Source organism: Brassica rapa, chromosome A09, assembly GCF_000309985.2.
Source record: "Brassica rapa cultivar Chiifu-401-42 chromosome A09, CAAS_Brap_v3.01, whole genome shotgun sequence".
Classification (NCBI taxonomy): domain Eukaryota; kingdom Viridiplantae; phylum Streptophyta; class Magnoliopsida; order Brassicales; family Brassicaceae; genus Brassica; species Brassica rapa.
The window spans coordinates 12,130,372-12,157,745 of record NC_024803.2 but is presented as its reverse complement, the minus strand read 5'-3'; the positions used below and the strand labels follow the sequence as shown (position 1 = coordinate 12,157,745).

The 27,374-nt window shown below is 36.0% G+C and overlaps 4 protein-coding genes, 1 long non-coding RNA gene and 1 pseudogene across 7 annotated transcripts; 3 read left to right on the top strand and 3 right to left on the bottom strand.

The window, feature by feature from the left end:
- The first annotated feature begins 168 nt into the window (after nt 1-168).
- LOC103838721 (tropinone reductase homolog At1g07440) lies at nt 169-8,730 on the top strand. The gene is made up of 5 exons (XM_009115171.3): nt 169-423; nt 519-726; nt 2,118-2,334; nt 8,113-8,219; nt 8,335-8,730. The coding sequence occupies exons 1-5, from the start codon at nt 344-346 to the stop codon at nt 8,521-8,523; spliced, it is 801 nt and encodes a 266-aa protein (XP_009113419.1). The 5' UTR covers nt 169-343; the 3' UTR covers nt 8,524-8,730.
- A 745-nt stretch (nt 8,731-9,475) lies between these two features.
- LOC103838720 lies at nt 9,476-11,650 on the top strand (annotated as a pseudogene).
- On the bottom strand, nt 11,252-15,173 carry LOC117128018 (glutathione S-transferase T3-like). Its single transcript, XM_033279372.1, has 2 exons — nt 14,151-15,173; nt 11,252-12,602 (listed from the first exon to the last, which is right to left on the bottom strand). The coding sequence occupies exon 1, from the start codon at nt 15,113-15,115 to the stop codon at nt 14,204-14,206; it is 912 nt and encodes a 303-aa protein (XP_033135263.1). The 5' UTR covers nt 15,116-15,173; the 3' UTR covers nt 11,252-12,602; nt 14,151-14,203.
- Nucleotides 11,951-13,249, bottom strand: LOC103838784. The gene has a single exon (XM_009115231.2). The coding sequence runs from the start codon at nt 13,247-13,249 to the stop codon at nt 11,951-11,953; it is 1,299 nt and encodes a 432-aa protein (XP_009113479.2).
- A 1,952-nt stretch (nt 15,174-17,125) lies between the features above and the next one.
- On the bottom strand, nt 17,126-21,081 carry LOC103838719 (autophagy-related protein 18h). Of its 3 annotated transcripts, none has more exons than XM_033279369.1 (8): nt 20,643-21,081; nt 20,149-20,565; nt 19,573-20,007; nt 19,087-19,317; nt 18,300-18,995; nt 17,998-18,229; nt 17,523-17,927; nt 17,126-17,417 (listed from the first exon to the last, which is right to left on the bottom strand). In XM_033279369.1, exons 1-8 carry the CDS (start codon nt 20,832-20,834, stop codon nt 17,413-17,415), a joined length of 2,613 nt encoding a protein of 870 aa, XP_033135260.1. In that variant the 5' UTR covers nt 20,835-21,081; the 3' UTR covers nt 17,126-17,412. The 3 variants fall into 3 exon arrangements, with proteins under 3 accessions (XP_033135260.1, XP_009113416.1, XP_033135261.1); XM_009115168.3 differs by having other exon boundaries at nt 17,523-17,924; XM_033279370.1 differs by having other exon boundaries at nt 20,149-20,562.
- Nucleotides 21,082-21,504: 423 nt separating this feature from the next.
- LOC117128019 lies at nt 21,505-23,918 on the top strand. Its single transcript, XR_004451106.1, has 2 exons — nt 21,505-21,664; nt 23,577-23,918. It is a non-coding gene; the product is annotated as an uncharacterized LOC117128019 (long non-coding RNA).
- The last annotated feature ends 3,456 nt before the right edge of the window (nt 23,919-27,374 follow it).

Below are 27,374 nucleotides of genomic sequence, written 5' to 3'. Positions count from 1 at the left end.
TTGAAATGTAATAGATTTGGTAAGTTTTTGTTTGTGTTGAAATGTAATAATTTGGTCAAGTTTTTGTTTGTATTCAATTTCATTTAATTCCTCTAATAATTTGCTAGACATCTCTTTGATTATGTTGGCCTTCGTAAAGTCACTGACAAGAAGAACAAGCGGGTCCGAGTTACATTATGGCTCAGTGTCGTTACCGCGTCCGAGGCATTAAATATTGGGGCTTTCTGTTGAGACCCACAGACACGGACTTGGATAAGATTTTTAATATTTTTGGTGGACATGGCCTGATGGCCCATATATATACTTGTATTCTCATTAGACTATCCACATCAATCTGAGGGGAATGGCTGGAGAAGAGCAAAGAGGAAGATGGAGCCTTCAAGGCAAAACCGCACTTGTCACCGGTGGAACCAAAGGCATTGGGTTCGTAAACCTCTTCTCTCTCTCTATACATCCTAAAAAGCACTAGTGACTAGACTCTTCTTGATCTATATATTAATGATTCTTGAAATTTTTAGGCATGGTATAGTAGAAGAACTTGCAGGATTTGGAGCAATAATACATACGTGTGCTCGAGATGAAGCACATCTCAACGAGTGTTTGAGCGACTGGAAAAAGAAAGGGTTTCAAGTCACTGGTTCAGTCTGTGACGCATCGTCCTGGACCGAAAGAGAGAAGCTGATGCAAACTGTGTCCACTTTGTTTGATGCCAAGCTTAGTATCCTCGTAAGTTATACCCATCCCTCTAATATCATTTGATTGTTTTTTGTGTTGTGCAAACAAAAGACTGATCAAGAATCTATACTATTAAATCATGATCTTATTTTAAAATTTCAGATTATGTCCTTGAGTTTTTATCATATTTACAAGACAATACCACTCTTTATTTTTAGAATTTTGAACTAAAATTGGCAAGAAATATAACAGATTTTATATATATATGGAAAACTATATATATGGCATGTCAACAATCATTATTATTTTAATAGGTTTTGGAAAATATAAATATATTTAAAACGATTTTTCAAATTATGGTAACCAAATTTGTCTCATCATTTTAAAAAGTCATAATATTAAAATATTAACAATATTTTAATTTTGAAAATCTTTATACGCTCCAAGGTATTCCCTAAAAATACTAACAACCTAAATATTAAAATAGCTTTAACGTGTTTTTCTATCTATATTATTAAAGTTGAAGTACCTATATGAATTAAAATTTGAAATAACCTTTTAATCACATCTACTTTCATTTCCTTTTTACTCAAAAAAATAATTAATTTTAATAAATGAATTTACAAAAAATATGATACATATGAGTTTCCTTAAAAATTGTAGGTATTACATTAAATTACCTAATATTTAGCTAATTGAAAAGATTGCAATCTTTCAATCATTTAATACTTAACAAAAACAATTTTATAAATAGCATATATATATACACGATCATATCTAATTTTAAATATATTTAATAATCTCAAATCTTGGTTAGAAATTATTGTGAATAATTATTTGATATCATTTGATCTATGTGGAGGCCGGTTCACTTTCAAGATGTAAATTTTTCCTACGTGTATCAATTTCATACTAACTTTCTTTTATTGTTTTTAACTAAATTTACATTATTTTGAAACCGCTTAACATGACAACCGTAGATACTAAAATTTTATACATGGATTACATTGATTTAATTTTCTATTTTTCAAAATTAAAAATCTAAACACTGTTTTCATTTTTTTAGAAATGAATTAAACATTTCTTAAGAAAAATACAATACAAATCTATTTTTCTAAAAACTAAATGATTTTGGTCACTCAAAATTAACTCAAACCGGTTTGAATAGATGATCAATACAATTACATGAATCTAAATGGATAAAATTATTAAAAACTTAAAAGTAAATGAGTTCAAACGGTTAAGACATAAATGTGTTCGCCAAAAATGAAACAGATCTAAATAAGGTGGATTTACCATTTTATCATTCTTAACAAAGGAATTTGATAAATTTTTACTAAAATATGACAATGCATACTATCCTGCGCTTTTAAAGCGCGAGTCAAATTCTAATAAACACTTATGGATGATTCATGTTTCCGGTTGTATACTCTTGACATTAGATCAACAATGTCGGGGCAATCCGGTCAAAGCCAACAATTGAAAATACGGCAGAGGATTTCTCGTTCCACATTTCTACCAACTTGGAATCTGCGTACCATTTTAGCCAGCTTGCACATCCTCTGCTCAAGTCTTCAGGGTGTGGTAATATCGTGTTCATATCCTCTGTTGCTGGGGTCGTGTCGTTTGGCGTCAGCTCTATATACTGTGCAACTAAAGGTATATACCGACTTAAGAAGAAACCAAAACCAATGATCAAAATAAACCAAAACCACCTCTTTGTGAGTCTGGTTGGTACAGCTCATGGTAGAGTATAGTAGTAGTAAACAACAATAATACCACTCGATATGTATGTATGTATATATATTCGACCAAAAATAAAATATCTATACTATTAAAAGGGAAGCAGTTTTTAAAAATCTACTTATAAAAGGTTGTTGGACCCTTTCATTTTTTTATTTTTTGGTCTTCCTTATATATTATATGTTATTCCTACTTAATCTCACTTTGTTATCAGCAAAATAAATATTATTAATTGGGCTTTAGGCGTTTAACTTAAAAAAGATAATTTAACTGATACAACCCATTCAGAAAAGAAAATTACAAATCCAATTAACTTTTGTTACAGAAAAAAAATTTAACCAAATTAACTTTAGACCCATTTTTTACAAAATCCCAAATTATGAAGACCATTTTATACATAAATACATATAAATGTAACATTATTTAAATTGTATGGATTTCTAATAATGAAATATCTGTCACAAACTGATTTTATTGATAATAGTTTGATAGAAAATTAAAAAAGGAAAAAAAATAATACTTGCTTCACTATTTTGGTAGATTGATAATTAATATATTTATAAATTAACTTAACAATATTTGTTAAAAGAAATTTCTTATACAAGTCAAATGTATATTAATATATCAAAAATTTATAAAACAAAAAACAAATTATATTTTTTCAGTGGGTTAATAACCGTCTTTTTGATTTTCAGATACTTTTACTATATTCGTTTTATTATATTCTATCCTACTATATATGAGTTTCTAGATCTTAAGGTTCGACCAAAAGTCTGATTCGGATATGAAAATTCAATGAAAACATTGTATCGGACTGAAATAATAATAATAGAACAGCTTTTAAATATTTTAGATATTTAATAATAAATATAAATTCATTTAATATTTGAGTTTACGGTCACCAAAAAAATATCCGGGCTTCTTAAGCGCGAGTCAAAATCTAGTATATATATTAATGCAGCATCTTTTTTTTCCGTCAAATTGTTAAATTTCATTCAAAAGAGGAATACAAAAGCTGGCAGAAGAACTAGAAATCCCGAGAAACACAAGCCCACAAGAAAGGCAACTAGAACCCACTCCGGGGTAACTTAGGAGAATACCAAATACAGACTTAACTATAGCTACAACAAGGATAAATCAAAAACCCACCATGAAGTTAGCACACTGCACTTGCAACCTTCCGACACCACTTGACGTTTCTGAACGAGATTTATCGTTGTTGCCCACGGCTCACCAAGGGATAACATCAACTTCTACGAACACAGAGAAACACCTCTTCCACCTAAAGAACCAGACTTTATAACCCAACAAGAGAGAACCACACATAGTTCTCCTCTTTCGGATACGGCTGCGACACACTTAATGCGTCCAAGCAACGCCTCAATAAAAGCCATACAACCAACACTCTAATCTCAACAGATCTAGAGATAAACAAAGTCAATCCCACCCGAACTCACCGAAAACATATAGAAACCGGCAGCAGGAGACAGGAAGCATTCACTACCACATCAAGAACTCGAAAAAATTGCAAGTATAGAGACCAAACAACCAAAAGAGGGCCAACGATTCCCTTTGAGAGCAGAACATAGCATAGACAAACTTCCACACAACAATGGAAAACAGATATTCTAGACCACTTAAAACGGATGTCTCCGCTGGTCGAAGAGTGGAGAGCTCGTGGGCAAACAGAATCAAATCTGACAAGGGAGGAGAACCCCTTCACCACCGATGAAGCCTCAACTACAACCTTATCACAGATCCGCCAGATCTGACCCAGATCCGGTTAAAACCACACAAAACACTTCCAATCCCGAGTTCTCTGGCTTCACATCATGGGTAATAGTCTTGCCGGTGCTCCAGCTGAGCAAAAGAACAACTAAAACACAGATCTATTTCCAATAAGAGATAGCTCCAGAGACACCAACAAAGAGACCAAACCATAGACATAGAAGACAGAGAAGAAAAGCAGAGACTAAAACTACAGAGAGCAAACTGAAGGGTGACCGGCAGCGGTAGAACCACCGGCCACCGTAACGCCAACGAGGAAGACGATAGCTTTTTTCTTCTTTTTCTTTTTTACATATATTAATGCAGCATATATAAATATATATATATATATATATATCCTATGTGTTTTCTGTATAAGCAAAAATCAATTCGATAAAAAAAGGAAAAGATAAGAAAAACAAAAGACTTTATCTCTCCTCCTGTTTTCTCTCTAGCCTCTCTTTAACTTTCCTCTTATCTTGATTTTCGTTTTTCCGGCGACCGCCGGGCGCCGGAGCTCCGTTTGTTTCTCTTCTCTTCTCTTCTTCCCGCGTCCTTTGTTTCCTCCTTATCATCTCATTCTTCGGTTAGGGTGGAACTCAGTCGTGGTAGGCTCCGATTTCAGATCCGGCGGATCCTTTCCAGATCTGGAGCGTGTTTGGTGGTTTGGTAAGGGTTAGAGGACGGCCTTTGCTCCCGCTGAACTCATCTCTAGGTTTCGGATGGTTCTTCTGCTCGGAGCAGTTTTCAATCTCTTCGGCTGAGTCTCTTCGAGTCGGCGGCGCGTGAGTCGTCAAGCAATCTCCCTTGTGCTCGTCTCCGGTGTAGTGTGGCGCGTGGCTAGTTAGTGACGAGTTTTTTGGTGGGGTTGGAGCTTGTGGTTCTGGATCTCAAGTTCCTCTGCTCCTCTTTGGGTCCATCGTTGGTCTACGGTGGTAGCGCATAGAGGGTTTCCGGGGTTGGTCGTCGTCTAACCTGGTGGATCTCTCATGTGGCGACGCGTGATGTTGAGTCATTCCTTCGCTCGTCGAGCTCGTTCTTGGCGCAAGGGGATCTAGGCTATCTCCAGAGGCGGTGCGGGTTTGACGGGGTGGTGCTCCTCGTCGCTGTTTCTCTGTCCTCTCGTCATCTATGCGGGTGGTTTGGCTTTGTGAAAGCGGATTGGGTCCGACGCAAGGGATAAGTGTTAGTTTGGCTATTAGGTCTTCAAGTTCTCTCGACGGTCACAGTTCCGGAGGAATTTTGCCCAACCTGTCCCATTACCCTATATGGGCGGTGGGTTAAACGGGTGTAACGGTCCTGGGATGGTGGAGCGGATGCAGCAATCTCCTGTCTTTGCTGTCCCGAACGACGGCATCGCCGGTTGTGGACTCTTCCTCGTGCTGCCGGTGAGGCGATGTTGGACGAACTTGCAGGTATGAGATGTGATTCTTAGTGGAGGTGGTGATGAGTGGGTTCTCGGAAGCTGTAGGCGCCAGTGCATCCAAGGTTTGAGGGCGTCTTTTTCGCCGGTTTGCTCGTGGCAACAGGGTGCTCATTCCGCTCATGCCTCTGTCTTAGGTCCGCCACTGCTGCGCTAATACCAGTCTCTTTCTGGTCCATGTCTTCTTTTGTTTAAGCTTTTCTATCTATTAGATGCTCTGTTTAGCTTAATTTATTTCCTCTGCTACTAGTTCACCTTTGTAAAATCTGTCAAAAACTAAAAACTTGGTATAATAAATTTAACATTTTACCAAAAAAAAAAAATATCAATTCGATATAACGTAATCTTATCCTGTTGTTGGATTTTTTGTACTTCTCATTGGGTGAATCTTTTCAGTTATATTTATAGGCGGGCGACAATACAAGGATAATACTATGCCAATCTATGAGATTTGCTCCACTAGGAACGTAAGAACTGACCTAGACCTAGATTATTTGAAACATAATTTTTGATTCTTTTCGTTCATATGTTCACATTAGAAAACAAATTTTAGTTTTAAGTTTCTTCATTAGATATTCTTGAAAAGTGCATAAATCTTTTCATTTTATGAAAATTTAAAATTCACAGCTGAAGAAACAAAAATGCTTAATATTGTGAATTTCCAATTACATCCCCTATATATTAATTCTTGAGCATTACAACATGTTTTCGTAGCCACGTCTCCTCACGAGAATGACTTTAGAATTGTTACAAAAATAAGTTGGTCCATATAAACATATACTATATTTTTTATTAAATTAACTATCAAATTAATTAATAGCGTATAAAATAATATTTTGTATTTTCTTAAATAAAATCTACGGAATTACCTAATATTGTTAACATATATATGATAATTAATGATTATGAATAATACATATTTGATAAAAAAAATTATAACCTCTCTCTTTTGTTTAATTTTATACTATTAAAAGAAATTAAACAATCTCATTAAGCATATAATAAAAACAATTAGATTTTTTTTATATGTTATATTTTGAATTTTTAAAAACGACTATAAATTACTAAAAATGGTAAAAGTCCCACACTAAAATTTTTGTGATCAATGGCTTAACTTTTTTTTGTTCAAGCAAGATACAAATGATTATATATCATAGGGGTGGGCATTCGGATACATGTTCGGGTTTGTATCGAACATTTCAGTATAAAGGTATAGAACCCGTTCGGGTATTTTTACACTTCGAGTCGGGTTCAGGTATTTTATGTTCGGGTTCAGATATTTTGGGTCGAGTTCGGATATTTAAATTTTGAAGAAAAAAATAAAAAAATTATTCATTTTTTAAGTTTTTTGTATTTAAAATATATGTTAACTTACTGTTTTTTTTTTTAATTTTTAAAAGATTAAACTATTAATAGGTTTGAAGATAAAACTTTAAAAATAGAAAGACACTAATTTAGTTGTTGTTTTGAAATTTTAGATGAAACTTTTATTAATGCAAGAAACAAGAACTTGATATATATTTTAAGTGAGTAGCAAATGATTTTGTCCATAATTATATGTATATTATCTAATTTTGAGCAATAAGAATCATTAATATAAATATTTTTAATAAAATGAGAGAAATAAACTAAAATATAGAGTTAAGTATAGTTATGTTTGGTTATCTTCGAATATCCATTCGGATTCGGATATTACCCGTTCGGATTCGGATATTACCCATTCGGATTGAGATATTACCTGAACTGGTGAAATAAGTAATTTGTTTTGTTGTTCTAATTAGATGATTTTAGACCGAGCTGGTGAATATATACTCTACAAACATATATTTCGAGTCTGCACTTATATTCTATAACAACTTGATATATTAGATTTGAACACTAACCTGTTAATATAGTTTGCCGGTGATATTTTTTCAAAATTTTGAATTTTAGTTATGTATATGGAGTAAAACTAATTTTAACAAATGTCCATTTTTTTTAATTTACACTCATGTAATTCAATGAATTCATAAAAGAAGTTAAAAAGAAACTTAACTCATATCAATAAAACAATGACGAGAACGAAAGCACAATTCTATAAAGGTAGAAAATAAAATCACGTATGGAAAGTCAATAGTAAACAAATCGAGAGCAGAAAACCTAACCCCCTTTTGTCATTATACAATCAATGTTGCCTATTTGGTTTTGGTGATTTATGTTAGCCGCAAAACTTAATTTCTTTTTGTGCATATGAAGTTTTAAAAATAATTAAAATGAGATGTAATACGTTAACTCTTCAACAACGATGATATATTTAAGAGCAACATTTGTATTCATTATTTTATAATCGATAAAGATTCCAGTGTTGCAAAATGTTAAAATCATTTCATAAACAAACATTATTATAAGAACTTATCCCGCGCATGCGTGCAGGCTATCATCTAGTATATATATATATATATATTTCAACACTGGGGTAAACAAAAAGGCAAGGTCTTATAACACATGTTAGTATGTGTATATAGGGGCAATGAATCAGCTAGCAAGGAATTTGGCATGCGAATGGGCTAGCGATGGCATAAGGGCTAATGCTGTAGCTCCTACAGTCATTGCCACTCCTTTAGCTGAAGCTGTGAGATCCAATTGTTCATTAAAGATCCCTCTTTATTTTGATGATATTTTGACTTTAATATCGCACCTTTTTAAATGATATTTTGACTTCTTTCCCACACGATGATTATATTTAGGCGTTTGATGATGAATTCAAGAAAGCAGTGGAATCAACAAATCCCTTGGGGCGCTTAGGGAAGCCGGAGGAGGTAGCATCGCTTGTGGCATTTCTTTGTATGCCTGCAGCTTCTTATATAACGGGTCAGACCATCTGCGTCGATGGAGGTCTTTCTATAAATGGCTTCTCGTATCAGCCACATGCTTAAATCCAATCACCAAAACAAAACACAATTTCAAATTTCTACTTCATATGAATTATGTATTTTATTGGAGGTTGTTTTTCTTTAAAAAGAGTGAGGTTGACAAAGTAAAAGTACTTTTCATAGTATAAAAAATGAAATCAGAAACTAAGACAGAATACATGTGATTTTTATCTATTCCTTGAAGTAATAATAAATCATAAATGGAAGAAATTCAAAGCTAGTTTTGCTAGATAAATTAAGAGTCCAAGACAATGGTATTTGGAGCCTCAAGATACAGGAGCATTATGACTTTAAACCGACTTAAAATACTTATTTACCTGAAAAATAATAACACTATTGCCGGCAATGAAAGCCTAGATGAATAGTTGTTTGAAAAAAAAAACTAAATGAATTGTGAATGTGTTGCAAGTCGTTAGCATTCTCCTAGCCTGCGCCGAAACATGAGATAGTACAAACACAACGAAGAAAAAACACGTCTCTTGATTGATGTCTAAAGTAGTAAAACCCAAACGAAATAAATCTTTATTCTATTTTTCCTTTTTTTTCCGATGAATGAATAGAGAGTTACATGTGTTACTACGTGTCGGTCATATGTCTCTGGCGATGCCGAAATGTTAATTTCCCAGTGGCCGGGATTCAAACTCAAGTGGCGGTACTCACAACTATAAGTCCTTTACCACTAAAGTTAGAAGCCCGGTTTGTTTGTATTCAATTTCATTTAATTCCTCTAATAATTTGCCAGACATTTTATTGATTATGTTGGCTTCTTAAAGTCACTGACAAGAAGAACAAGCGGGTCAGAGTTATCTTATGGCTCAGTGTCGTTCCCGCGTCCAAGGCATTAAATATTGGGGCCTTCGGTTGGGACCTCACAGACACGGACTTGAATCCTCCAAATATGAGATGTTTAATATTTTCGATGGACATTCACTTGTATTCTCATAAGATAATCCACTTTATTCTGAGGGGAATGGCTGGAGAAGACCAAAGACGAAGATGGAGCCTTCAAGGCAAAACTGCACTTGTTACCGGTGGAACCAAAGGCATTGGGTTCGTAAACCCTCTTCTCTCTCCGTACATCCTAAAAGCACAGTGACTAGATTCTTCTTAATCTATATATTGTTGATTTTTGAAAATTTTAGGCATGCTATAGTAGAGGAACTTGCAGGATTGGAGCAATAATACATACGTGTGCTCGAGATGAAGCACATCTCAACGAGTGTTTGAGCGACTGGAAAAATAAAGGGTTTCAAGTCACTGGTTCAGTCTGTGACGCATCGTCCTGGACCGAAAGAGAGAAGCTGATGCAAACTGTGTCCACTTTGTTTGATGCCAAGCTCAGTATCCTCGTAATTTATCTCCTTCCTATATCATTTGATTTTTTTTTTAATGTTGTGCAAACAAAGACAGATCAATAATACTCACTTCTGGCTGATTCATGTCTCCGGTTTGTATATTCTTGATATTAGATCAACAACGTTGGCGCAATCCGGTCAAAGCCAACAATTGAAAATACGGCAGAGGATTTCTCGTTCCACATTTCCACCAACTTGGAATCTGCATACCATTTTAGCCAGCTTGCACATCCTCTGCTCAAGTCTTCAGGGTGTGGTAATATCGTCTTCATATCCTCTATTGCTGGGGTGGTGTCGTGTGGCGTCAGCTCCATCTACTCTGCCATAAAAGGTACATACTGACTTAAGAAGAAACCAAAACCAATGATCAAAGAAATCAAAACCACCTCTCTGTGAATCTAGTTGGTACAGCACATAGTAGACAACAATAATACTACTATGCTTAGAAAGAACATTAGCTCACTGGTCCAGTTCATGTAAACAACAATAATATTACTATGCTTAGAAAGAACATTAGCTCACTGGTCCAGTTCATATAAACAACAATAATATATACAAATTTGAAATGATCAGTATAAGTCGAGTGATTACAAACCACTCGATATGTTTATGTATATATATTCAACCAAAAATAAAATGCATATACATATATGTTTTTAATCCATATGCATCATCTATATATATATATATATATATATATCCTATGCGTTATCTATATAAGAAAAATCCATTTGATATGATGAACTCATCCTGTTGTTGGATTTTCTGTACTTCTCATTTGAATCTATGCAATTATATTTATAGGCAGGCGACAACATAAGGATAATACTATGCCAATCTATGAGATTTTCTCAACTAGGAACATAAGATCTGACTTAGACCTAGATTGTTTGAAACATAATATTTTTGTTCATATGTTCACAATAGAAATCAAATTAAAGTTTTGTAATTATCAAAATAATTTAAGTTTCTTCATAAAATATTCTTGAAAAGTGCATCAATCATTTCATTTTATGAAAATGTAAAATTCACTGCTGAAGAAACAAAAGTTCTTAATATTGTGAATTTCCAATTTCATTAAATATACATTTCAACACTTAAATAAGCAATAAGGCAAGGTCTTATAACGCATGTTAGTATGTGTATACATATATAGGGGCAATGAATCAGCTAGCAAGGAATTTGGCGTGCGAATGGGCTAGCGACGGCATAAGGGCTAATGCTATAGCTCCTGCAGTCATTGCCACTCCTCTCGTTGAATATGTGAGATCCAATTATTCATTAAAGATCTCTCTTTGTTTTAATGATATTTTGAATATTGCACCTTTTTAAATGATATTTTTACTTCTTTCTCATATGATGATTATATTAAGGGGTTTGATGATGAATTCAAGAAAGCAATGGAATCAATAAATCCCTTGGGGCGCTTAGGGAAGCCGGAAGAGGCAGCATCGCTTGTGGCATTTCTTTGTATGCCTGCAGCTTCTTATATAACGGGTCAGACCATCTGCGTGGATGGAGGTCTTTCTATAAATGGCTTCTCGTATCAGCCACATGCTTAAATCCAATCACCAAAACAAAACACAGTTTCAAATTTCTACTTCATATGAATTATGTATTTTATTGGAGGTTGTTTTTCTTTAAAAAGAGTAAGGTTGACAAAGTAAAAGTACTTTTCATAGTATAAAAAAATAAATCAGAAAGACAGAATACATGTGATTTTTATCTATTCCTTGAAGTAATAATAAATCATAAATGGAAGAAATTCAAAGCTAGTTTTGCAAGATAAACTAAGAGCACTTGCAATGGTCATCCCCACATTGGGATCCTTGGCAATTGTTTAATATATTTTTTTTTGTTTTTTTTTGTTTGAACAGTGAAGGATTCGAGTCCAAAAAGCTCGTCCAATGGTGATCCCGAAGACGGAGTTCTTAACAATAAAATATTTTTTTTTTTAAAAAAAAAATTGAAATTGAAAATTTATTAATTGCATAATTAAAATAAAAGGTACAAGGATTCAATTAAAAGAAACAAGGATTAAAAGATACAAGGTTTAAATATAAAGATACTAATTATTAATCTTCATCGCCAAATTTATTCCAAATGTTTTCGATCAAATCATTCTTCAATCGTTCATGAGTTTGCCTATCACGAAGATCATTTCGGTTGGGAAATATGTTATTGAGAATTGTCGGGATTTCGTTTAGTGTAGGGTTTGCGTTTAGGACCTCTGAAGTTCTGGAAGATTCTCCTTCTAAAAATTCTGAAATATCGTACCGTATTGAATAACCATCTCGTTCATCTTCAACTATCATATTGTGTAGTATGATACATGCTCTCATTATCTTCCCTATCTTCTCTTTGGCCATTGTACGAACCGGGTTTTTCACAATCGCAAACCGAGCTTGTAATACTCCAAAAGCCCGCTCGACATCTTTTCGGACTGATTCTTGAACTTGAGCAAATAACTGTTGTTTAGGACTTTGAGGGAGTGTGATAGTTTGGATAAATGTTGACCATTTTGGATATATACCATCTGTGAGGTAATATGCCAACTTATACATGTGGTTGTTGACCATGTACCTCACCCTGGGAGCTCGACCTTCTAAAAGGTCATCAAACACAGGAGATCGATCGAGGACATTAAGATCATTTAAGGTACCTGGAAGACCAAAAAATGCGTGCCAAATCCAAAGATCTTGTGAAGCTACGGCCTCTAGGACAATACTCGGTTTTCCGTGGCCACGGGCGTACTGTCCTTTCCAAGCGGTTGGACAATTTTTCCACTCCCAGTGCATACAGTCAATGCTCCCGACCATCCCAGAAAACCCTCGTTTCTCTCCCATATCGAGTAGTCGTTGAAGATCCTCTGCTGTGGGTGGTCGCAGATACTCATCTCCGAATAACTGTATTATCCCATCAGTGAAGTGATGTAAACAAGAAAGTGCAGTGCTCTCACCAAGTCGGAGATATTCGTCAACCGTGTCAGCCGAATTTCCATAAGCAAGTAGACGAATTGCTGCCGTACATTTTTGTAGTGCAGTAAGACCCCACCTCCCCGTTGCATCTTTTCTTTGCTGAAAGAATGGAAAGAATTGTTCAAGGCCATCGACAATACGCATGAATAATCCCTTATTCATGCGGAATCGGCGTCTGAAAGTTTGTATCGAATATGTCGAATGGTCGTCGTTGAAGTAGTCATTGCTTAGCTGGTGCTGTCCTCCTTCGCGGTGTCGTTCAGTATAACTTCGGGTCCTTTGCGGTATGGGTTCGGCCTCCACTATATCGTCGTAAATTTTGTCAATGAAATCTTCGATAATATCATCCAATCTCTCCTCGATTTCATCATTTTCATCAGATGAAGATGACGACATTGCTTATCCTGCTGGATAAATAATAATTTGCTTAGAAGATTTCTTATATTTTTCAATCTCTTCTATTTTTTTTCTTATAAGTTAAAAATATTTAGATTTCTTCTACTTTTAAATCTTTTCTATTTTTTTTTCTTCTACTTTTAAATATTTAGATTTGTTCTACTTTTAAATCTCTTCTATTTTTTTTCTTTATAAGTTAAAAATATAATAATTTCTTCTAAGTTTGAAAAATCTCTTCTATTTAGTGAATCTGATATATATTTTTATCTATTCAATTGGAGTTTGTTATAACTTTTAAAAAACCAGCGTTTACTAGCAACTTTTAAAACTAAACTTTACTAAATGGTTATGATGAAACAAAAACAAAATGACAAGTACTAACTTAAAGAGAGGCAAATGCACATAAAACCGAATGAGAACAAGCGAAACTGAGAAGAGAATGCATGTAAAACTGAAACAAAATGCATGTAAAACTGAAACAAAATGACAAGTCAAATACAAATGCAAGTTAAGCCATATGAGAGAACAAGCGAAACCTGATTATGGTTATGGTACAGAGAAGCAAGTTGATGAGATGGATACAAAGGATTGAGAGAAGCAAGTAGCAGACAAATATTACAATGGTTTTCGTTCCAAAATATTACAAAGGTTTTGATGATAAGGTTTTTGATGTTGAGGAGAAATAGATACATATCCGAGTACTTATACTACAAGAAGGGAAAACCCGTGACTTATGAGCAGGAGCTACATGCCAAAATGCTCTCAGTACTCTAAATCCACCCATGACAACTCCGCATTAGCTAAGGAACAAAAGAACTCCTATCCTCCCGTGACTACCTGCAACAACATGTTTAAAAAATGGTTAGTTTAGCTATAACAACTAAGCAAGTACACACATCACACAACAAGTACTAACTTTTCCTGCAAGTGACCTCAAAGAACACACAGTACACATCATAACATTTCAGACATAAGCTTCATTTTTAGTGTTGTTTCGATCTCAGACAATGGCTCTTTCTTGGCCAGCAAGCGATCAAGGAGTTTATTTCTAGACAGTTTTTCCTTAAGTTCCAAAACGCCTTGTAGCTTAGACAACTCCTCATCTTTACCACTCTTCTTCTTCTTACTGGCACCTTTCGCAGCCTTTACCCCGACTGGTCTATCCTCATCTTCTCCAACAACATTTTCTTCTGGTCCGTCAAGATCCACCACTGGCCTCCGCTTTTCCTTTCCACCATCCTTAGCCATATAAGTGGAGGCCCATTTCTGCTCATGCCTGAGCTCTCTCCAGCAGTGATCGAGTGTGAACTTGGTATCGTACTTGGTGAAGAATATGTCGTAAGCAGCTTTGATCACATCATCATCATTTGGGCCGCTTCTCTGCTCCCTCAGCGCCTGGTTGTAGCAACCAGTGAATCTGGATACTTCATGATTGATCCTAGACCACCTCTGCTTACAAGAAGTAACCTCTCGCGGTACTTCCCCAACGAGCTGAGGGCTGGCGTTGCAGTAGTCTACAATACGCTTCCAGAAAGCAACAGCTCTCTGCTCGTTGCCTACGAGAGGGTCCTTACTGGTGTTAAGCCAAGCACCAATAAGGATCCTATCCTCTTTGGGTGAATATTTCCTTCTATCTGCAAAGGTCTTAACAGACTCCTCAGGGACTTGCCTACGAGACTGACCAGGGACTTGCCTACGAGACTGATCAGGGACTTGACTAGGACACTCAGGAGGGATTTGGCTAGGACACTCAGGAGGGATTTTGCTAGGAGAATCATCAGGAGCTTGAGACCCGAGCCAAAAAGGCTCGGGTGATTCAAGATCTACTGGCATTTGACTGTACATAAGGTGTCTATAACCCGACATGGCTGTAAAAATGCTCTGTGTTACTCAAGTAGTTACACAGAGCCTTAAGTAATACATGTTCCAATTTATTATACAATAACAGCCTATCAAATCTGAGCAGTTAGGAAGATAGGAAGCAAACTAAAAGCAATTAACAAAAATCAGTAGCATTTATTAATACAGTCCTAGTTTAACCAAACACCATTCAAAATCAGTAGCAAAAATCAGTAGCAAAATTAAATCCTATGTACTATAACAGCTATTTAACCAAACACCATTCAATTAATCTACAGCAATTTAAACGTAGAACATTTAAAACCAATCAAATCACACGGGTTGGGAAGATATAAAGCAAATCAGTAGCATTTATTAATACAGTCCTAGTTTTTTATCTACCTACAAAAACCATTCAATTAATCTACAATACTATTTGAATTTTTTTTTTACGGAATATACATTGTCAAGTGATAGAAAAGAAAAGCAGAGTACCTTTACTTTTTTGGCCATTGGACAGGTGATAGAACACTCCCCATTGAAGCCTTTGAAGCTACTCCTGCAAACAAGTAACATTAGGCAGTCAAATGTTTTAATACAAACGCATAAACTGAAAATGAAATCCAAATAAGTCGAGAACTTACCATGTAGAACCAAGATTACCAAACCTATGACCACTAGCAGGCACACCATTAGCTTAACTCGTGTGGTATCCTTTCCTGCGTCGTACACAGTCTTCTCTAGCAGCAGCAGCTTCTGCTCTCTCTCTGCAACTGCTTCCTTAAGCCGTCTTATCTCCGTCTGAAAGTCCCTCATCTCCTCCATGACCGCGTCATCCCACCACTTCTAGATGTGAGTGGCTCCATCAACGACATTGTTGCAGGTGAAATACCTACGGCCTGGATCTTTTTCCGTGTAGGCTGTAGCAACTACCGGCTCACTCCCACAGTAGCAGATCGTCGGGATGCCATCATCCCCCTCAGGTTGAGGTTGGTTCTGAAACGGCTCTCCATTATCGAAGCTACTCTGAGCTTCATCGGCGTACAACTGAGCTTCAGCTTCGAGAAGTGAGGTGATGTCGATGGACGCTGATGATGAGGACGGCTGGCTATAGCTATACCTTCCCATTTTCGTTAACCTGCAAAGAAAGAGACAAGCAAAAAGCAAAGATTAGCATTGATTTTGAAAAACAATAAGAAAGACGAACATATCAACACTAAATAGAGTCGCAACCCTAAATCGAATGGAAAAAATGCACAATTTTCAAATCCCTAAATCGATCGAGACCCAAAAGGGTTTTCAAATCCCTAAATCGATCGAGACCCAAAAGGGTTTTCAAACTCTTTGAATATAAAAAATCCCCAAATCGCAGATTTTTTTCGAACCCTAATTTTGATACGAAACGATCCCAACTCTATTGAATATAAATGGAAACAATCTAGTTCGATTAATATAGAAGAAAACGCTTCTACTTACCTTGAGGATCAGACGGAGTTGAATCGCGAAGGTGGGATCCGACAATCGCCCTAGAGAGTTGAGAGGTTTTTTTTTTCTTTGCTTTCGTCGAAACGAAGAATTTTTTCTCGCCAATACCAAACACAATCACGCCTCCGTCCAATCTCTTTCCGCCACGTCGCCCACGGACCGGGTCCGTCAAGATGTTATTTACGGATCAATCCGTCAAATGAGCTGGGTTTATATTAATTAAAAAATCCAAAAAGTGCAACGGACCGGTCTTACGGATTCGTTGTCATCCCCCGTTGCAAGTGCTCTAAGAGTCCAAGACAATGGTATTTTGAGCCTCAAGATACAGGAGCATTATGACTTTAAAAAATACTTATTTAGCTGTAAAATAGTAACACTATTGCCGGCAATGAAAGCCTAGATGAATAGTTGTTTGAAAAAAAACTAAATGAATTGTGAATGTGTTGCAAGTCATTAGCATTCTCCTAGCCTGCGCAGAAACATGAGATAGTGCAAACACAACGAAGAAAAAACACGTTTCTTGATTGATGTCTGAAGTAGTAAAACCCAAACGAAATAAATCTTTATTCTATTTTTCCCTTCTTTTTTTTCTCGATGAATGAATAGAGTTACACGTGAAGAAAATTACAAAAGAAACCAAGAAAAGCAGTCCATGCAAATAGAAAGACTGTTGATTGCGAATAATCTATTTACAAGCATTTACAGAAACAGATGATAAAATGTGAATTGATTTTGAATGTTTTTCCAGGGAATTAAGATTCATCAGTGAGTAAGTTTGCAGCAAACGGGATTTAGTAAGTGACTTCTCCACTGGAGCTTGGCCATAACATAAACCAAGCTCAACCTGCAAACAAAACATCATTCCTAAAAATGTTGATTCATTTCAGTTAAAAAAATAGAATAGCCAAACATATTAAGCGGCCTATGGGGAAGGAAGAATTATTCTTACCTTCTTCAGAGAAAGCGAAAACACCACCAAGCATGTCGTCATCGTCGTCACCATCATCATCTAGTTTTCTTTGATCAGATGGATCATCCTTGTCCTCTGCTTCTTTAGCAGTTTCCTTGAAAAACTGCTGAAAATCTGGGGAGCCATCAATGGCTCCCTCCTCACTTTCCTCTCCTGCATTCATGCTCAGATTAGAACGGTTAGAACTTAAATTTGAAGCTCCACTTGTCCCGCTGCTGTTTTCAATAGTTGTTTCAGCGGGCAGGGAGGTGTTCTTTAGCAACATATGAGCATCGTCTATAGTATAGTCGCTGTCTTTCACAGCAGAAGAAGAAATCGAAACCACGGGTTGTTTGAATGTTATACTTCCACTTCTTTCCTCACTCTCGGTGTAAGCCATATCTGCTACACATTCAGTTTAAAGATTTTGAGAAACATCGAAATGCATGGGTTATAGGAAGTTAATTTGATTAACCTTTAACTTGTCCAGGATCAGAAGAAGAAGAAGAATCTGAATCTCTTTCCACAGAAAATCCTCTGCGCATACTGGAATAAACACTCTGAAAATTATCAAACACCGGGAGCAGATCCTTCCTTCTGATATCAACCTCATTTGCAGATACTTTCTCGATTTCGATCTCCCCGCCTCCATGATGATGATGCAAATTCATCTTCTTTCCATCATTTAACAACGGATAGAAAGATATCTGCAATGTGTATATGAACATATCATGATTTATCCAGGATCGTTAAGGAGACAGAGAAGTAGATAATAACCTCTGAGTTTTGCCAGATTGGTTTTCTTCCGGAGTTTATCATCACCTCTGCATTAGCAAGATAAACATGGTGTTTCTCAAGAGGCCTCGCTACATCTTCACTAATTTTCCGTCCATCAAAAGTAAGTCCACATATGTTCTCCTCTCTCTCAGGCCAATTTGTTTTCCGGCAGACATCCCAACACTGAAGAGGTTCGACTTTCACTCTCAGTTCCTCTTCAGCTGCTCCTCCAATTCGAGAATTGCTCTCAGCCTGGTCTCCTCCAAGAGATGGAACAAGTTTGTACTGAACTACATGACCGGACGGAGTGTAAACCAGTAGATAGTCCAAGGCATGAGCTGACGACTGCACGGATCGATGGAAAACAGCAGCGAGACAGCCAGAAGGGAAGGACGTTTGTTTTCCTATAGCTGAACTTGCAGCAAGGAAGAAATTGTTGCATTTGATTCGGGTAACAACAGAAAGAGTTACCGATGCTGGAGGTGGAGACAAAAACTGGGTGTTCATAAACGATGGACTCGACCACCATGGTAAGGACAACGTTGGAGCAAGAGTTGGTCCATCGACATGAGAGTTCCGTATCTCAAGAACATTTTCTCCACCGAAAGGGGATAAAACATAAATATGACAAGTTCCTTTAGATGAAACAATAGCAATCCATTGACTGTAGCTGCTAAAGCAAATATCTTGTATTACCTGTGGGGATGGGTAATAGCACATCAGTGTTCGCTCACAGTAGCGTAAAATGAAACATTGTTACAACAGAAGATGGAATAAGTAAACATACAGCTGATGTCATGCCACGATGTAGTTTGTAAAGAGGCACATGTGCGGAGCTCCAATCATAGCTTTGACCATTCTTTGAAGGCATAATCCGGAAAACGTTAATATTGTTACCGTGAATTGAGGCTGTTACTAATAGAGTGCCACTAGGGTCGAAACAAAGCGCCGATATTGGACTAGTGTGAGCCCTGAAGTGTGCTATAGTGGCTCGAGATTCAAAATCCTTGACAATAACCTGGTCATCATGATAAGAAAGTGTCATACTTACTCCACTCTTAATACAACCCAAGGTGAAAAAAATATTGAACAATTATTAATGATTTTTTAATTTTCAATTTTTATATCCGCGCGTGAACACCCGAGAATTTTTAATATAACCCAAGTCGACCAAAATGCAGCACAGTATAAAAACAAAACGTTACTGGCGATACTCAATAGATGGTTTGTAACCAATATAATCAATAAAAGATGCTGCTTCTAATAGACTAACCGTTCCAGCAACATCTGACTCAGCTGAAGATGCAGCCCGACCAACTTTCCAGCCAGGACTGGACGAAAGAGAAGAACCAGGACCGTCATGCTTGAGATCTTGACAGTATTTAGATATAGTCTTGTAACCCTTATCACCCAAACTGAGTAAACCCGCAGCCAGATGCTTACTAGATTCCACGGCGTACCTCGCAACTAAATTACCACCACTTGGAGACGTAGATGGACTGACGCCAGGTGTAACATTCTGAGGGCTCAGTCGACCTATACTAGATGAAAAAGGACTGTTGGAAGCATAAGCTAACCATCTCGGTCCCACCGACATCGGACCGTATCCGATATTGACCTCAGATATCCCTTGGTTTCCAAGCTGAGGAACCGGATACGAGAGCACGCTGAATTTGTTTTCAAGTGTAAGCGCATCAAAACAGTAAATCTGCATCGCAATGGCACAAGATCAATTAAATCTTACCCCACAGCAGTTAACAGTAACAAAAATCTCTAAATATATCTATATATCTATATTTTTGTTCCGCGTGTTACTTTTAAATCTAAAAATAGTAAACTTGTAGCTGACCTGTGAACCAAGGCCAACAGCTACAATCCTGGGACTGCATCGAACCATATAAACAGTAGACCGGAATCTCAAAACATGAACGTAGTTGTGAGATCTAAGCGAATAGAACCGCACAACCGTGGGAGAGAGTGCAATAGGATCATCAAAACCATTTCTAACTGAACCATTGGATTCATCAGCAACTGCTAAAAGAATTGGATGCGATGATCTAAACCCTTCGACTCCTTCACACCTATCAGGCAAAGGCTGCATCTGAAGAAACGTAACGGGGTCATCCCGCCTCGACACAAGCTCACTGACATTGCTTGCATCATCGATATCAACGACTTGGAACCCGTTGGCGTAACCGAGTAGAAGAATGTTCTTGAAACAAGATTCACTCGTGTGTAATCTATCAAAGGATGACCACAACACCTGCTTTGATCCCAAAAACAAAGTCAATGCCACCTCCAAGTCAAAATCAAATTGAATCAGATTGAATCAAAATCGGAGACCTGATCCTTAGGCTCCTGCGAATCGGGGGAGAGAGAAGCGGCGACGGAAGCGCTAGCTGAGCGTACGCCGGAGGAGGCGGTTTTGATGCAGGAAGAGATGAATTTTAGGGAATTAGGCAGAAAGCGATTGGTCGTCTGGTGATTAACTCCGTTGTTGATGATGATATTGGCCTTGGTGGTGGTGCTCTTCATAGTAGTAATAGGTCAACTTGTTTTAGAAGAGATTCCAGGTCACCGGAGAGGAAAAGCGATTGAGAAAACAGCATACGACGAGGAAGGGGTGGGAAGTAGGGGAGGAGATATCTTTCAATTCGTTAGCTTCGCCATTTTTTTTTTTTTTTTGTTAATTGGATTAGCGGTGGAGTTTGGATTTGGGGTTTTCTTGTTGACCTTCTGAGATGAAAGTAGAAGAAGAAAAGGTTGAAACGGTTCTTTTATTTTTCACTTCGATTTTGTTTTTAAAAAAAATTAATAATTACTGTCTGACGCAAAAAAAAAAAAAAAAAACTCTCTCTTCTTTCCTTTCCGCTGACCTCTCTCTAGAACTTTCTTCAAAGAAAATCAATTCCAGTGGCCGGTGACGGTGCCGCTGGTCACCAACCCCTTTTATCTTTTGTTTTTTGTTTGTAGATAACTTTCGCTCCGCGAATCTCTTTTATTCTGGTTAGTAGATCTAGTCTTTGCAGTGGTGACTTTTGTGGTGTATCCGATTTCAGTCGAAGCAAAGTTTCAAGGATGTTTCCATGATCTTCGAAAGGGATCGGTGTAAATACAGTAATCCTTATCTTTCGCAGTTCGTTAGTAAAATCCCGTTCGCTTAGGAAGACTCTCCTCTTCTCTCTCAGATTGCACTTTCTCCTTTCCAAAAGGAATCAATCTTTACTCCTTATGTTGGAGCCGCTAAATCGGTTTATGGATAAAGTATCCTAGATGGAAAGGAAGATGTGATGTTGGATTGATTTTGGTTGGTTCTGATGGAGATCTAGATGAATCAGCATCTTCTCTATATCGAAGGTGGTTAGGTAAAATCTTCAATTAGATCAATTGAGTATTCCCATGTTTATTATCCTACAGCGTTGATGGTGGTCAGTGGCAGATCTAGAATTTTTTTAGAGTGGGGTAGGGCTGTTCAATATGGTAAAACCGAACCGAACCGAAATAGACAATATGGTTTGGTTTTGGTATATACCATATAAACCGAATGGATATAATTTTATAAAAACCGTAGGATTTGGATATGGTTTGGTATATAACCGATTAAACCGAATAAACCGAACAAAACCGATTAAAAGTAGAAACATGTAAATATGTATCTATTTTATAACAATACATGAAAATCTATTTGTTACATAAGTTAAATTTGTGTTAATAACTATTACCATAATTTTATAGTAATAAAAAACTTTAATTTGTAAAACGTTTGAACTATAACTAAATAACAATACATCGCAATTCATACATCTTATTTTCTAAGTCTTTTTTGATCTTTTTATTTATTTTAGTCTTTACTAAATTAATATGAAGATTATAAATTTGATAGACAAAAATTAATGGAAAATTTTCAATTGAAAAAGTACAACTTTAATGAACACTAAATATGGAAGAGTGAAAAAACTTTTCTTTCATGTTTCTATTTTGTTTCATATTTTTATTTTCAAAATTTCAAGCTTTGATTTTAGTTATAGATTTGATTATTTTATTTGATGGTAGAGGCATTTTTACTTTTTTGTTCATTTATTTGAACATGTAATATATTTTTAATAAATGACTGTATTGACAATATGACTCTAAAATTCATATAATATGATCTCAAACAAAATAATTATGTTTTTTGGTATAAAACCGAATAAACCGAAAACCGACAGTATATAAACCGAACCGAACCGAAGTAAATATGGATTTAGAACGGTAGTTATATTTTACTAACCGAAATACCGAAAACCGAAAAAAACCGAACCGAAACCAACCGATATCCGGATTGAACACCCCTAAGTGGGGGCATATACTGTATAATATATATTTATTTTTAATTAATATATATCAATTTTTAATTTTCAAAAAAATATAAGGCCATAATAATTATAATTATAATTAATTGAGCAGTAATTTACGTTTTAAACAACAGTGACTCAATACAAAACTAAAACTAGTAAATAAATAAAAATAAAAAAAATATGGTAACAAAATACTACAAATATAGCAATTAATTAGTGGCAAATAGATTTTTTTTGTCATCAACTTAAAAAAGACTTATACTGACTATGTAAATCATATCGATAATTTCGCATCTATACGAATGACGAAAGACGGTTGCGTCCTGACACTTCGTGCTAGACTATCCGCCTTTAAATTCTGCGTCGTGATACATGAATGATCTTTGAACTGAGAAATTTCTGTTGCAAGGTTTTGATATCTTCCAAATAACTTACAAAAACGGGTCATTCTTCTGGTTCTGAAATCATCTTCACTAATTGAGAACAATCCATTGCAAACGTAACCCGAAAGTGGCAAATAGAATATGTAATTGTTTTTAGAGATTGAGAACGGAAAATGGTGTTTCCATATTGAAAACAAAATTATGAAAACACAAAGAAACAAAAAGAACTTTGAATAAATGACAATTATTTGTCTTTTGAGAATAAAAAGCAATTAAATCGCTCCGCTTGGATATATGGAAATAAAAATGTGATTTTCCACGCTGAAAACTATTTAATAGATTAAAAAATAAAACAAATATGCATAATAAAAGAAATAAAGGCTTCAAACGTGAGACATGAGGGGATAGGCTTAGATGGAATGGGGGCAAAAGCCGATGAGACGAGCGTTCACTATGGAATTTGGTCACATTAAGAACTATTTATTAGAATTTAGTGGGGGCAACTGCCCCCTCCCTGTTCAACGTACATCCGCCCCTGATGGTGGTTATAACTTAAGTGACGGTTGAACGAAAGATAAGAAGCAAAGGAGTTTCAAATAGTTATCGGAGACAAAGCGCAGGAAGACTGGGGTTCGCCGGTGAGGTTGCGTCTCAGATTTCTCATCTCACGCGTGGTGTTCAGGGACACGTGCCACCCTAATTTGGCTATCGTCTCATGTAAACACAGAAAAGGACGCGTGTTGAAGACTTACTTCGTACAGACGCGTGTAATAACTCGAAGGAAATATTGGGTCAATAAATTGGGTTTATGGTTAAGTCGAGTTTGTATTAATGAGAACTGGGACAACTCCTTTGTAGTATGTCCATTTGGGCCTTTCTAATAGAAAGAAACAGTTGACAAAAAAAAACCCATTAGTCATGCTCTAAGTAGTTTGGGCTTAAGAGTTTGGGGTTTAAGGTTTCATTTTTAAGGATCAAGAAGTAAAGCATGGTGATGAGGATTAGATAATGATGTATAAGGAGTTGAAGCATTACCGGTTGGGGTTAGAGATTTATGTTTAGTGATTCAGAAGTATTTGTCTCAATTTCGTTGTAAAATGGAAACGCGAGACGTGGTACATTCGTCGTAAAACGAATTCATCGTAAATGCCTCGTAAAATGTAAACAGGGGACATTGACACATCCGCCGTAAAAAAATTCGTCGTAAATGCCTCGTAATATGGAACGCAGGACGTCATACATTCGTCATAAAACCAGTTAGTCGAAAATGCCTCGTTAAAAAAGAAATACGGGGCCGTGGTTACCGCGTCGTAATACAAAAACACGGGATGTGATATTACATAGCAATATCCTTTTGTATTTGAAGCTTTCTTCTAGTATATAAAAATGTCTACAATTAGTTAGAAACTAGGCGCTTGTCCACGATTTTGCGGATAGTAATATTATACAAATAAATATATATTATGTTTACAATATTATAATTTTCGCATATCTTTAACTCCAAATAGTTTGATAATCGAAATATTCAAAAAAAATTTTGAAAAGCTGTGAGATATAAGATAGCTCAACAACATAAATTTGAATCACTAACAATAATATTATAATTAGTTCATGTAATTAGTTGTAGAAATCATTTTTATTTTATTTTCATACATGAAAAACAGAAATATCATGGCCATCAAAAGAGAAAAATTGTTTTTGTGTAGTTCCAAAAATTGGTTTACTTATTTCTGTTACTTGTGTTTCTTTGATTTGTTTGATTGTTTTTAATTATTTTAAATTCAAATTTAAATTAAATGTTTTTATATGTTTCTTTCAAAATATTTGGCAAAAACAAACATTTTAGATATGATAAAAATAATTATATTTTACTTTTAGATATGAATAAAGTATTCAAATCTAAAAATTGCGGATAATTGATTATAAAATATATTTTTTATTTTAGCACTGATTAAAATAGATAAAAATCTAAAATCATCAACTTTTAAAATTGTAATATATTTTTTAAGATTTCACTTGTAAATGTGAATATAACCAGAAATCACTAAAATAAATTTTTAATATATAATAAAAAGTGTGATATTATCCTTATAAATATACATTTCACTACAAGAAAACGTAAGTTTAACGAGGATAATTAACGAAGAAAAATAATCCTCGTAAAAGTACGTTGATTTTGCGAGGAAAGTACGTGGAAAAAGAGAAGCATCGTTATTTCGTCGTAAGGTAACGACAAAACAATTTCGTCGTAAAGACGATGTAAATTGACGTGGCTTTTACGAAGAAACACTATTTCCTCGTAAATACCAAGTAAACTTCGAGAGTTCTTTACGACGAAATACTTTACGTGTACTTAACGAGGAAATTTTGAATCCACCAACTTGGTAGGTAGTTCACGTTTTTTTTGGCCATCCAATTAATTTTCGTCGTAATTTCACACGAGGCTATACTTTTCACACATATGAGTATGGTAGACAGCGGGCGACCAGTAACTATGGAATATGTGTGAAAGGGGAAATAGATTTCTACGGGATCTTGACGGAGATTATTGAAGTCGAATTTCCAGGGATATTGAAGCTGAAAGGCGTCCTCTTCAAATGTGAATGGTTCGATCCCGTTGTCAACAGAGGTGTTCGGTCTAACAAATTCGGTGTAGTTGATGTCAACGGTGGACGAAGGTACAACAAATTCGAGCCTTTCATCTTAGCTTCACAAGCAGACCAAGTTAGCTTCCTTCCATACCCTCGAATGAGAGATTCAGGTATAAATTGGTTAGCTGTGATCAAAGTTACACCTCGAGGACGAATTATCAGTGGAGAAGAACCACCATTGCAAGAAGAACAGATAAATGAAGTCGAGGAACCTGAACAAGAAATTGATGACATCCTTCTCTTTGATCCGTATAATCATGAGTACGAAGATCTTACCGACGATGCCACAGACGAAGCTGTTGAAGACGAGTTTAATGAAAATGATGATGTTTCTAGTGATAACGAGAATGTTGATGTATCCGATTGATGTATTTGATTTTATGTAGTTTGTTTTATGAATAAGATAATGTGGGAGTTTGATTTATGAATAAGGTAATGTGAAAGTTTATTTTAATTATGAATAAGGACTTGTGGTTTGGGGTTTGGAATATATTATAAATAAGGTTTGAGGTGAAAGCATAGATTGAGGTTCAAGGGTAGATGGGTTTGGGGTTTGGAATATATGAAGTAGAAGATAAGGAAGATGGGGTTTGGGGTTTCGGATTTTAGGGATTTAAATGTAATACTCGTTAATTCCTCGTAAGCCAAAATCATCGTAAGGTTGTCGTAAGGCCACGAGGAGTTTACGACGAAATTAAAAAAAATAAAGAAAGCGGGGCACGCTAATTCCACGCAAGCCAAAATCGTCGTAAGGTTGTCGTAAGGCCACAAGGAGTTTACGACGAAATTAAAAAAAATAAAGAAAGCGGGGCACGCTAATTCCACGTAAGACTCTCTGAGTGAATGAAAATAAGGAATTGTGGTTTGGAATGAAAATAAAGATAGGGTTTGAAATATATGAAGTAGAAGATAAGGAATATGGGGTTTGGGGTTTGGGGTTTGGGGTTTCGGATTTTAGGGATTTAAACGGAATACTCGTTAATTCCTCGTATGTTAACGTCGAACTTACGACGAATTCCTCGTAAATACCACGTAGGACAGATTCGTCGTAAATACCACGTAGGAGAGATTCGTCGTAAATACCACGTAAAGTAAATGATGAACGCGGTCCACTTTAATTCCACGTAGGACGGAATCGTCGTAAACACCTCGTAACCAAAATCGTCGTAAACACCTCGTACCGTAAAAACTAGAAAAAAAAAAAAGAAAAAGAAGAAATATACTGGATTTACATGTGGCAAGACTTCCAGCAATTATATTACTTAAGTCTCACCAACATAAATTCCAATATCTTCTTCTTTTCCTTTTTTCTCAAATTTTTATAATTTGAATAGGATTGGATTTGAGAGTATGAAGTGAGATAGGGTGTGATTTGGGAGTTTGGGTGTGGGTTGAGAAGGAGAGTTACGGGTATATTTATAGGGAAGCTTTCCTCGGTAATTCCACGTAAGCAAAATCGTCGTAACGTCCTCGTACCTAAAAAACACGGGCCTTTGTAATTCCTCGTAACTTCCTCGTATAATAAAACGCGGGCCTTTGTAATCTTTCGTTGTTTCGTCGTAAGAAAAACACGGGCCTCTGTAATTCGTCGTAAAATTACGAGGAATTTGTGACGTAATGTAATCTTATATATACACCCCGAGCGCTCACTCTTTCTTTCCTCTCTACTTCCTCTCCACTTCCTCCCTGTTTCGTTGCAATGGT

Coding starts and splice junctions, on each gene's coding strand:
- LOC103838719 (XM_033279369.1), bottom strand. CDS start 20,834: ATGAAGAGCACCACCACCAAGGCCAATATCATCATCAACAACGGAGTT. Junction 20,566..20,642: donor CGCAGGAGCCTAAGGATCAG/GTCTCCGATTTT, acceptor TTGGGATCAAAG/CAGGTGTTGTGGTCATCCTT. Junction 19,318..19,572: donor AGTCAGATGTTGCTGGAACG/GTTAGTCTATTA, acceptor CATGATGACCAG/GTTATTGTCAAGGATTTTGA.
- LOC117128018 (XM_033279372.1), bottom strand. CDS start 15,115: ATGTCGGGTTATAGACACCTTATGTACAGTCAAATGCCAGTAGATCTT.
- LOC103838784 (XM_009115231.2), bottom strand. CDS start 13,249: ATGTCGTCATCTTCATCTGATGAAAATGATGAAATCGAGGAGAGATTG.
- LOC103838721 (XM_009115171.3), top strand. CDS start 344: ATGGCTGGAGAAGAGCAAAGAGGAAGATGGAGCCTTCAAGGCAAAACC. Junction 424..518: donor GGTGGAACCAAAGGCATTGG/GTTCGTAAACCT, acceptor TGAAATTTTTAG/GCATGGTATAGTAGAAGAAC. Junction 727..2,117: donor ATGCCAAGCTTAGTATCCTC/GTAAGTTATACC, acceptor TCTTGACATTAG/ATCAACAATGTCGGGGCAAT.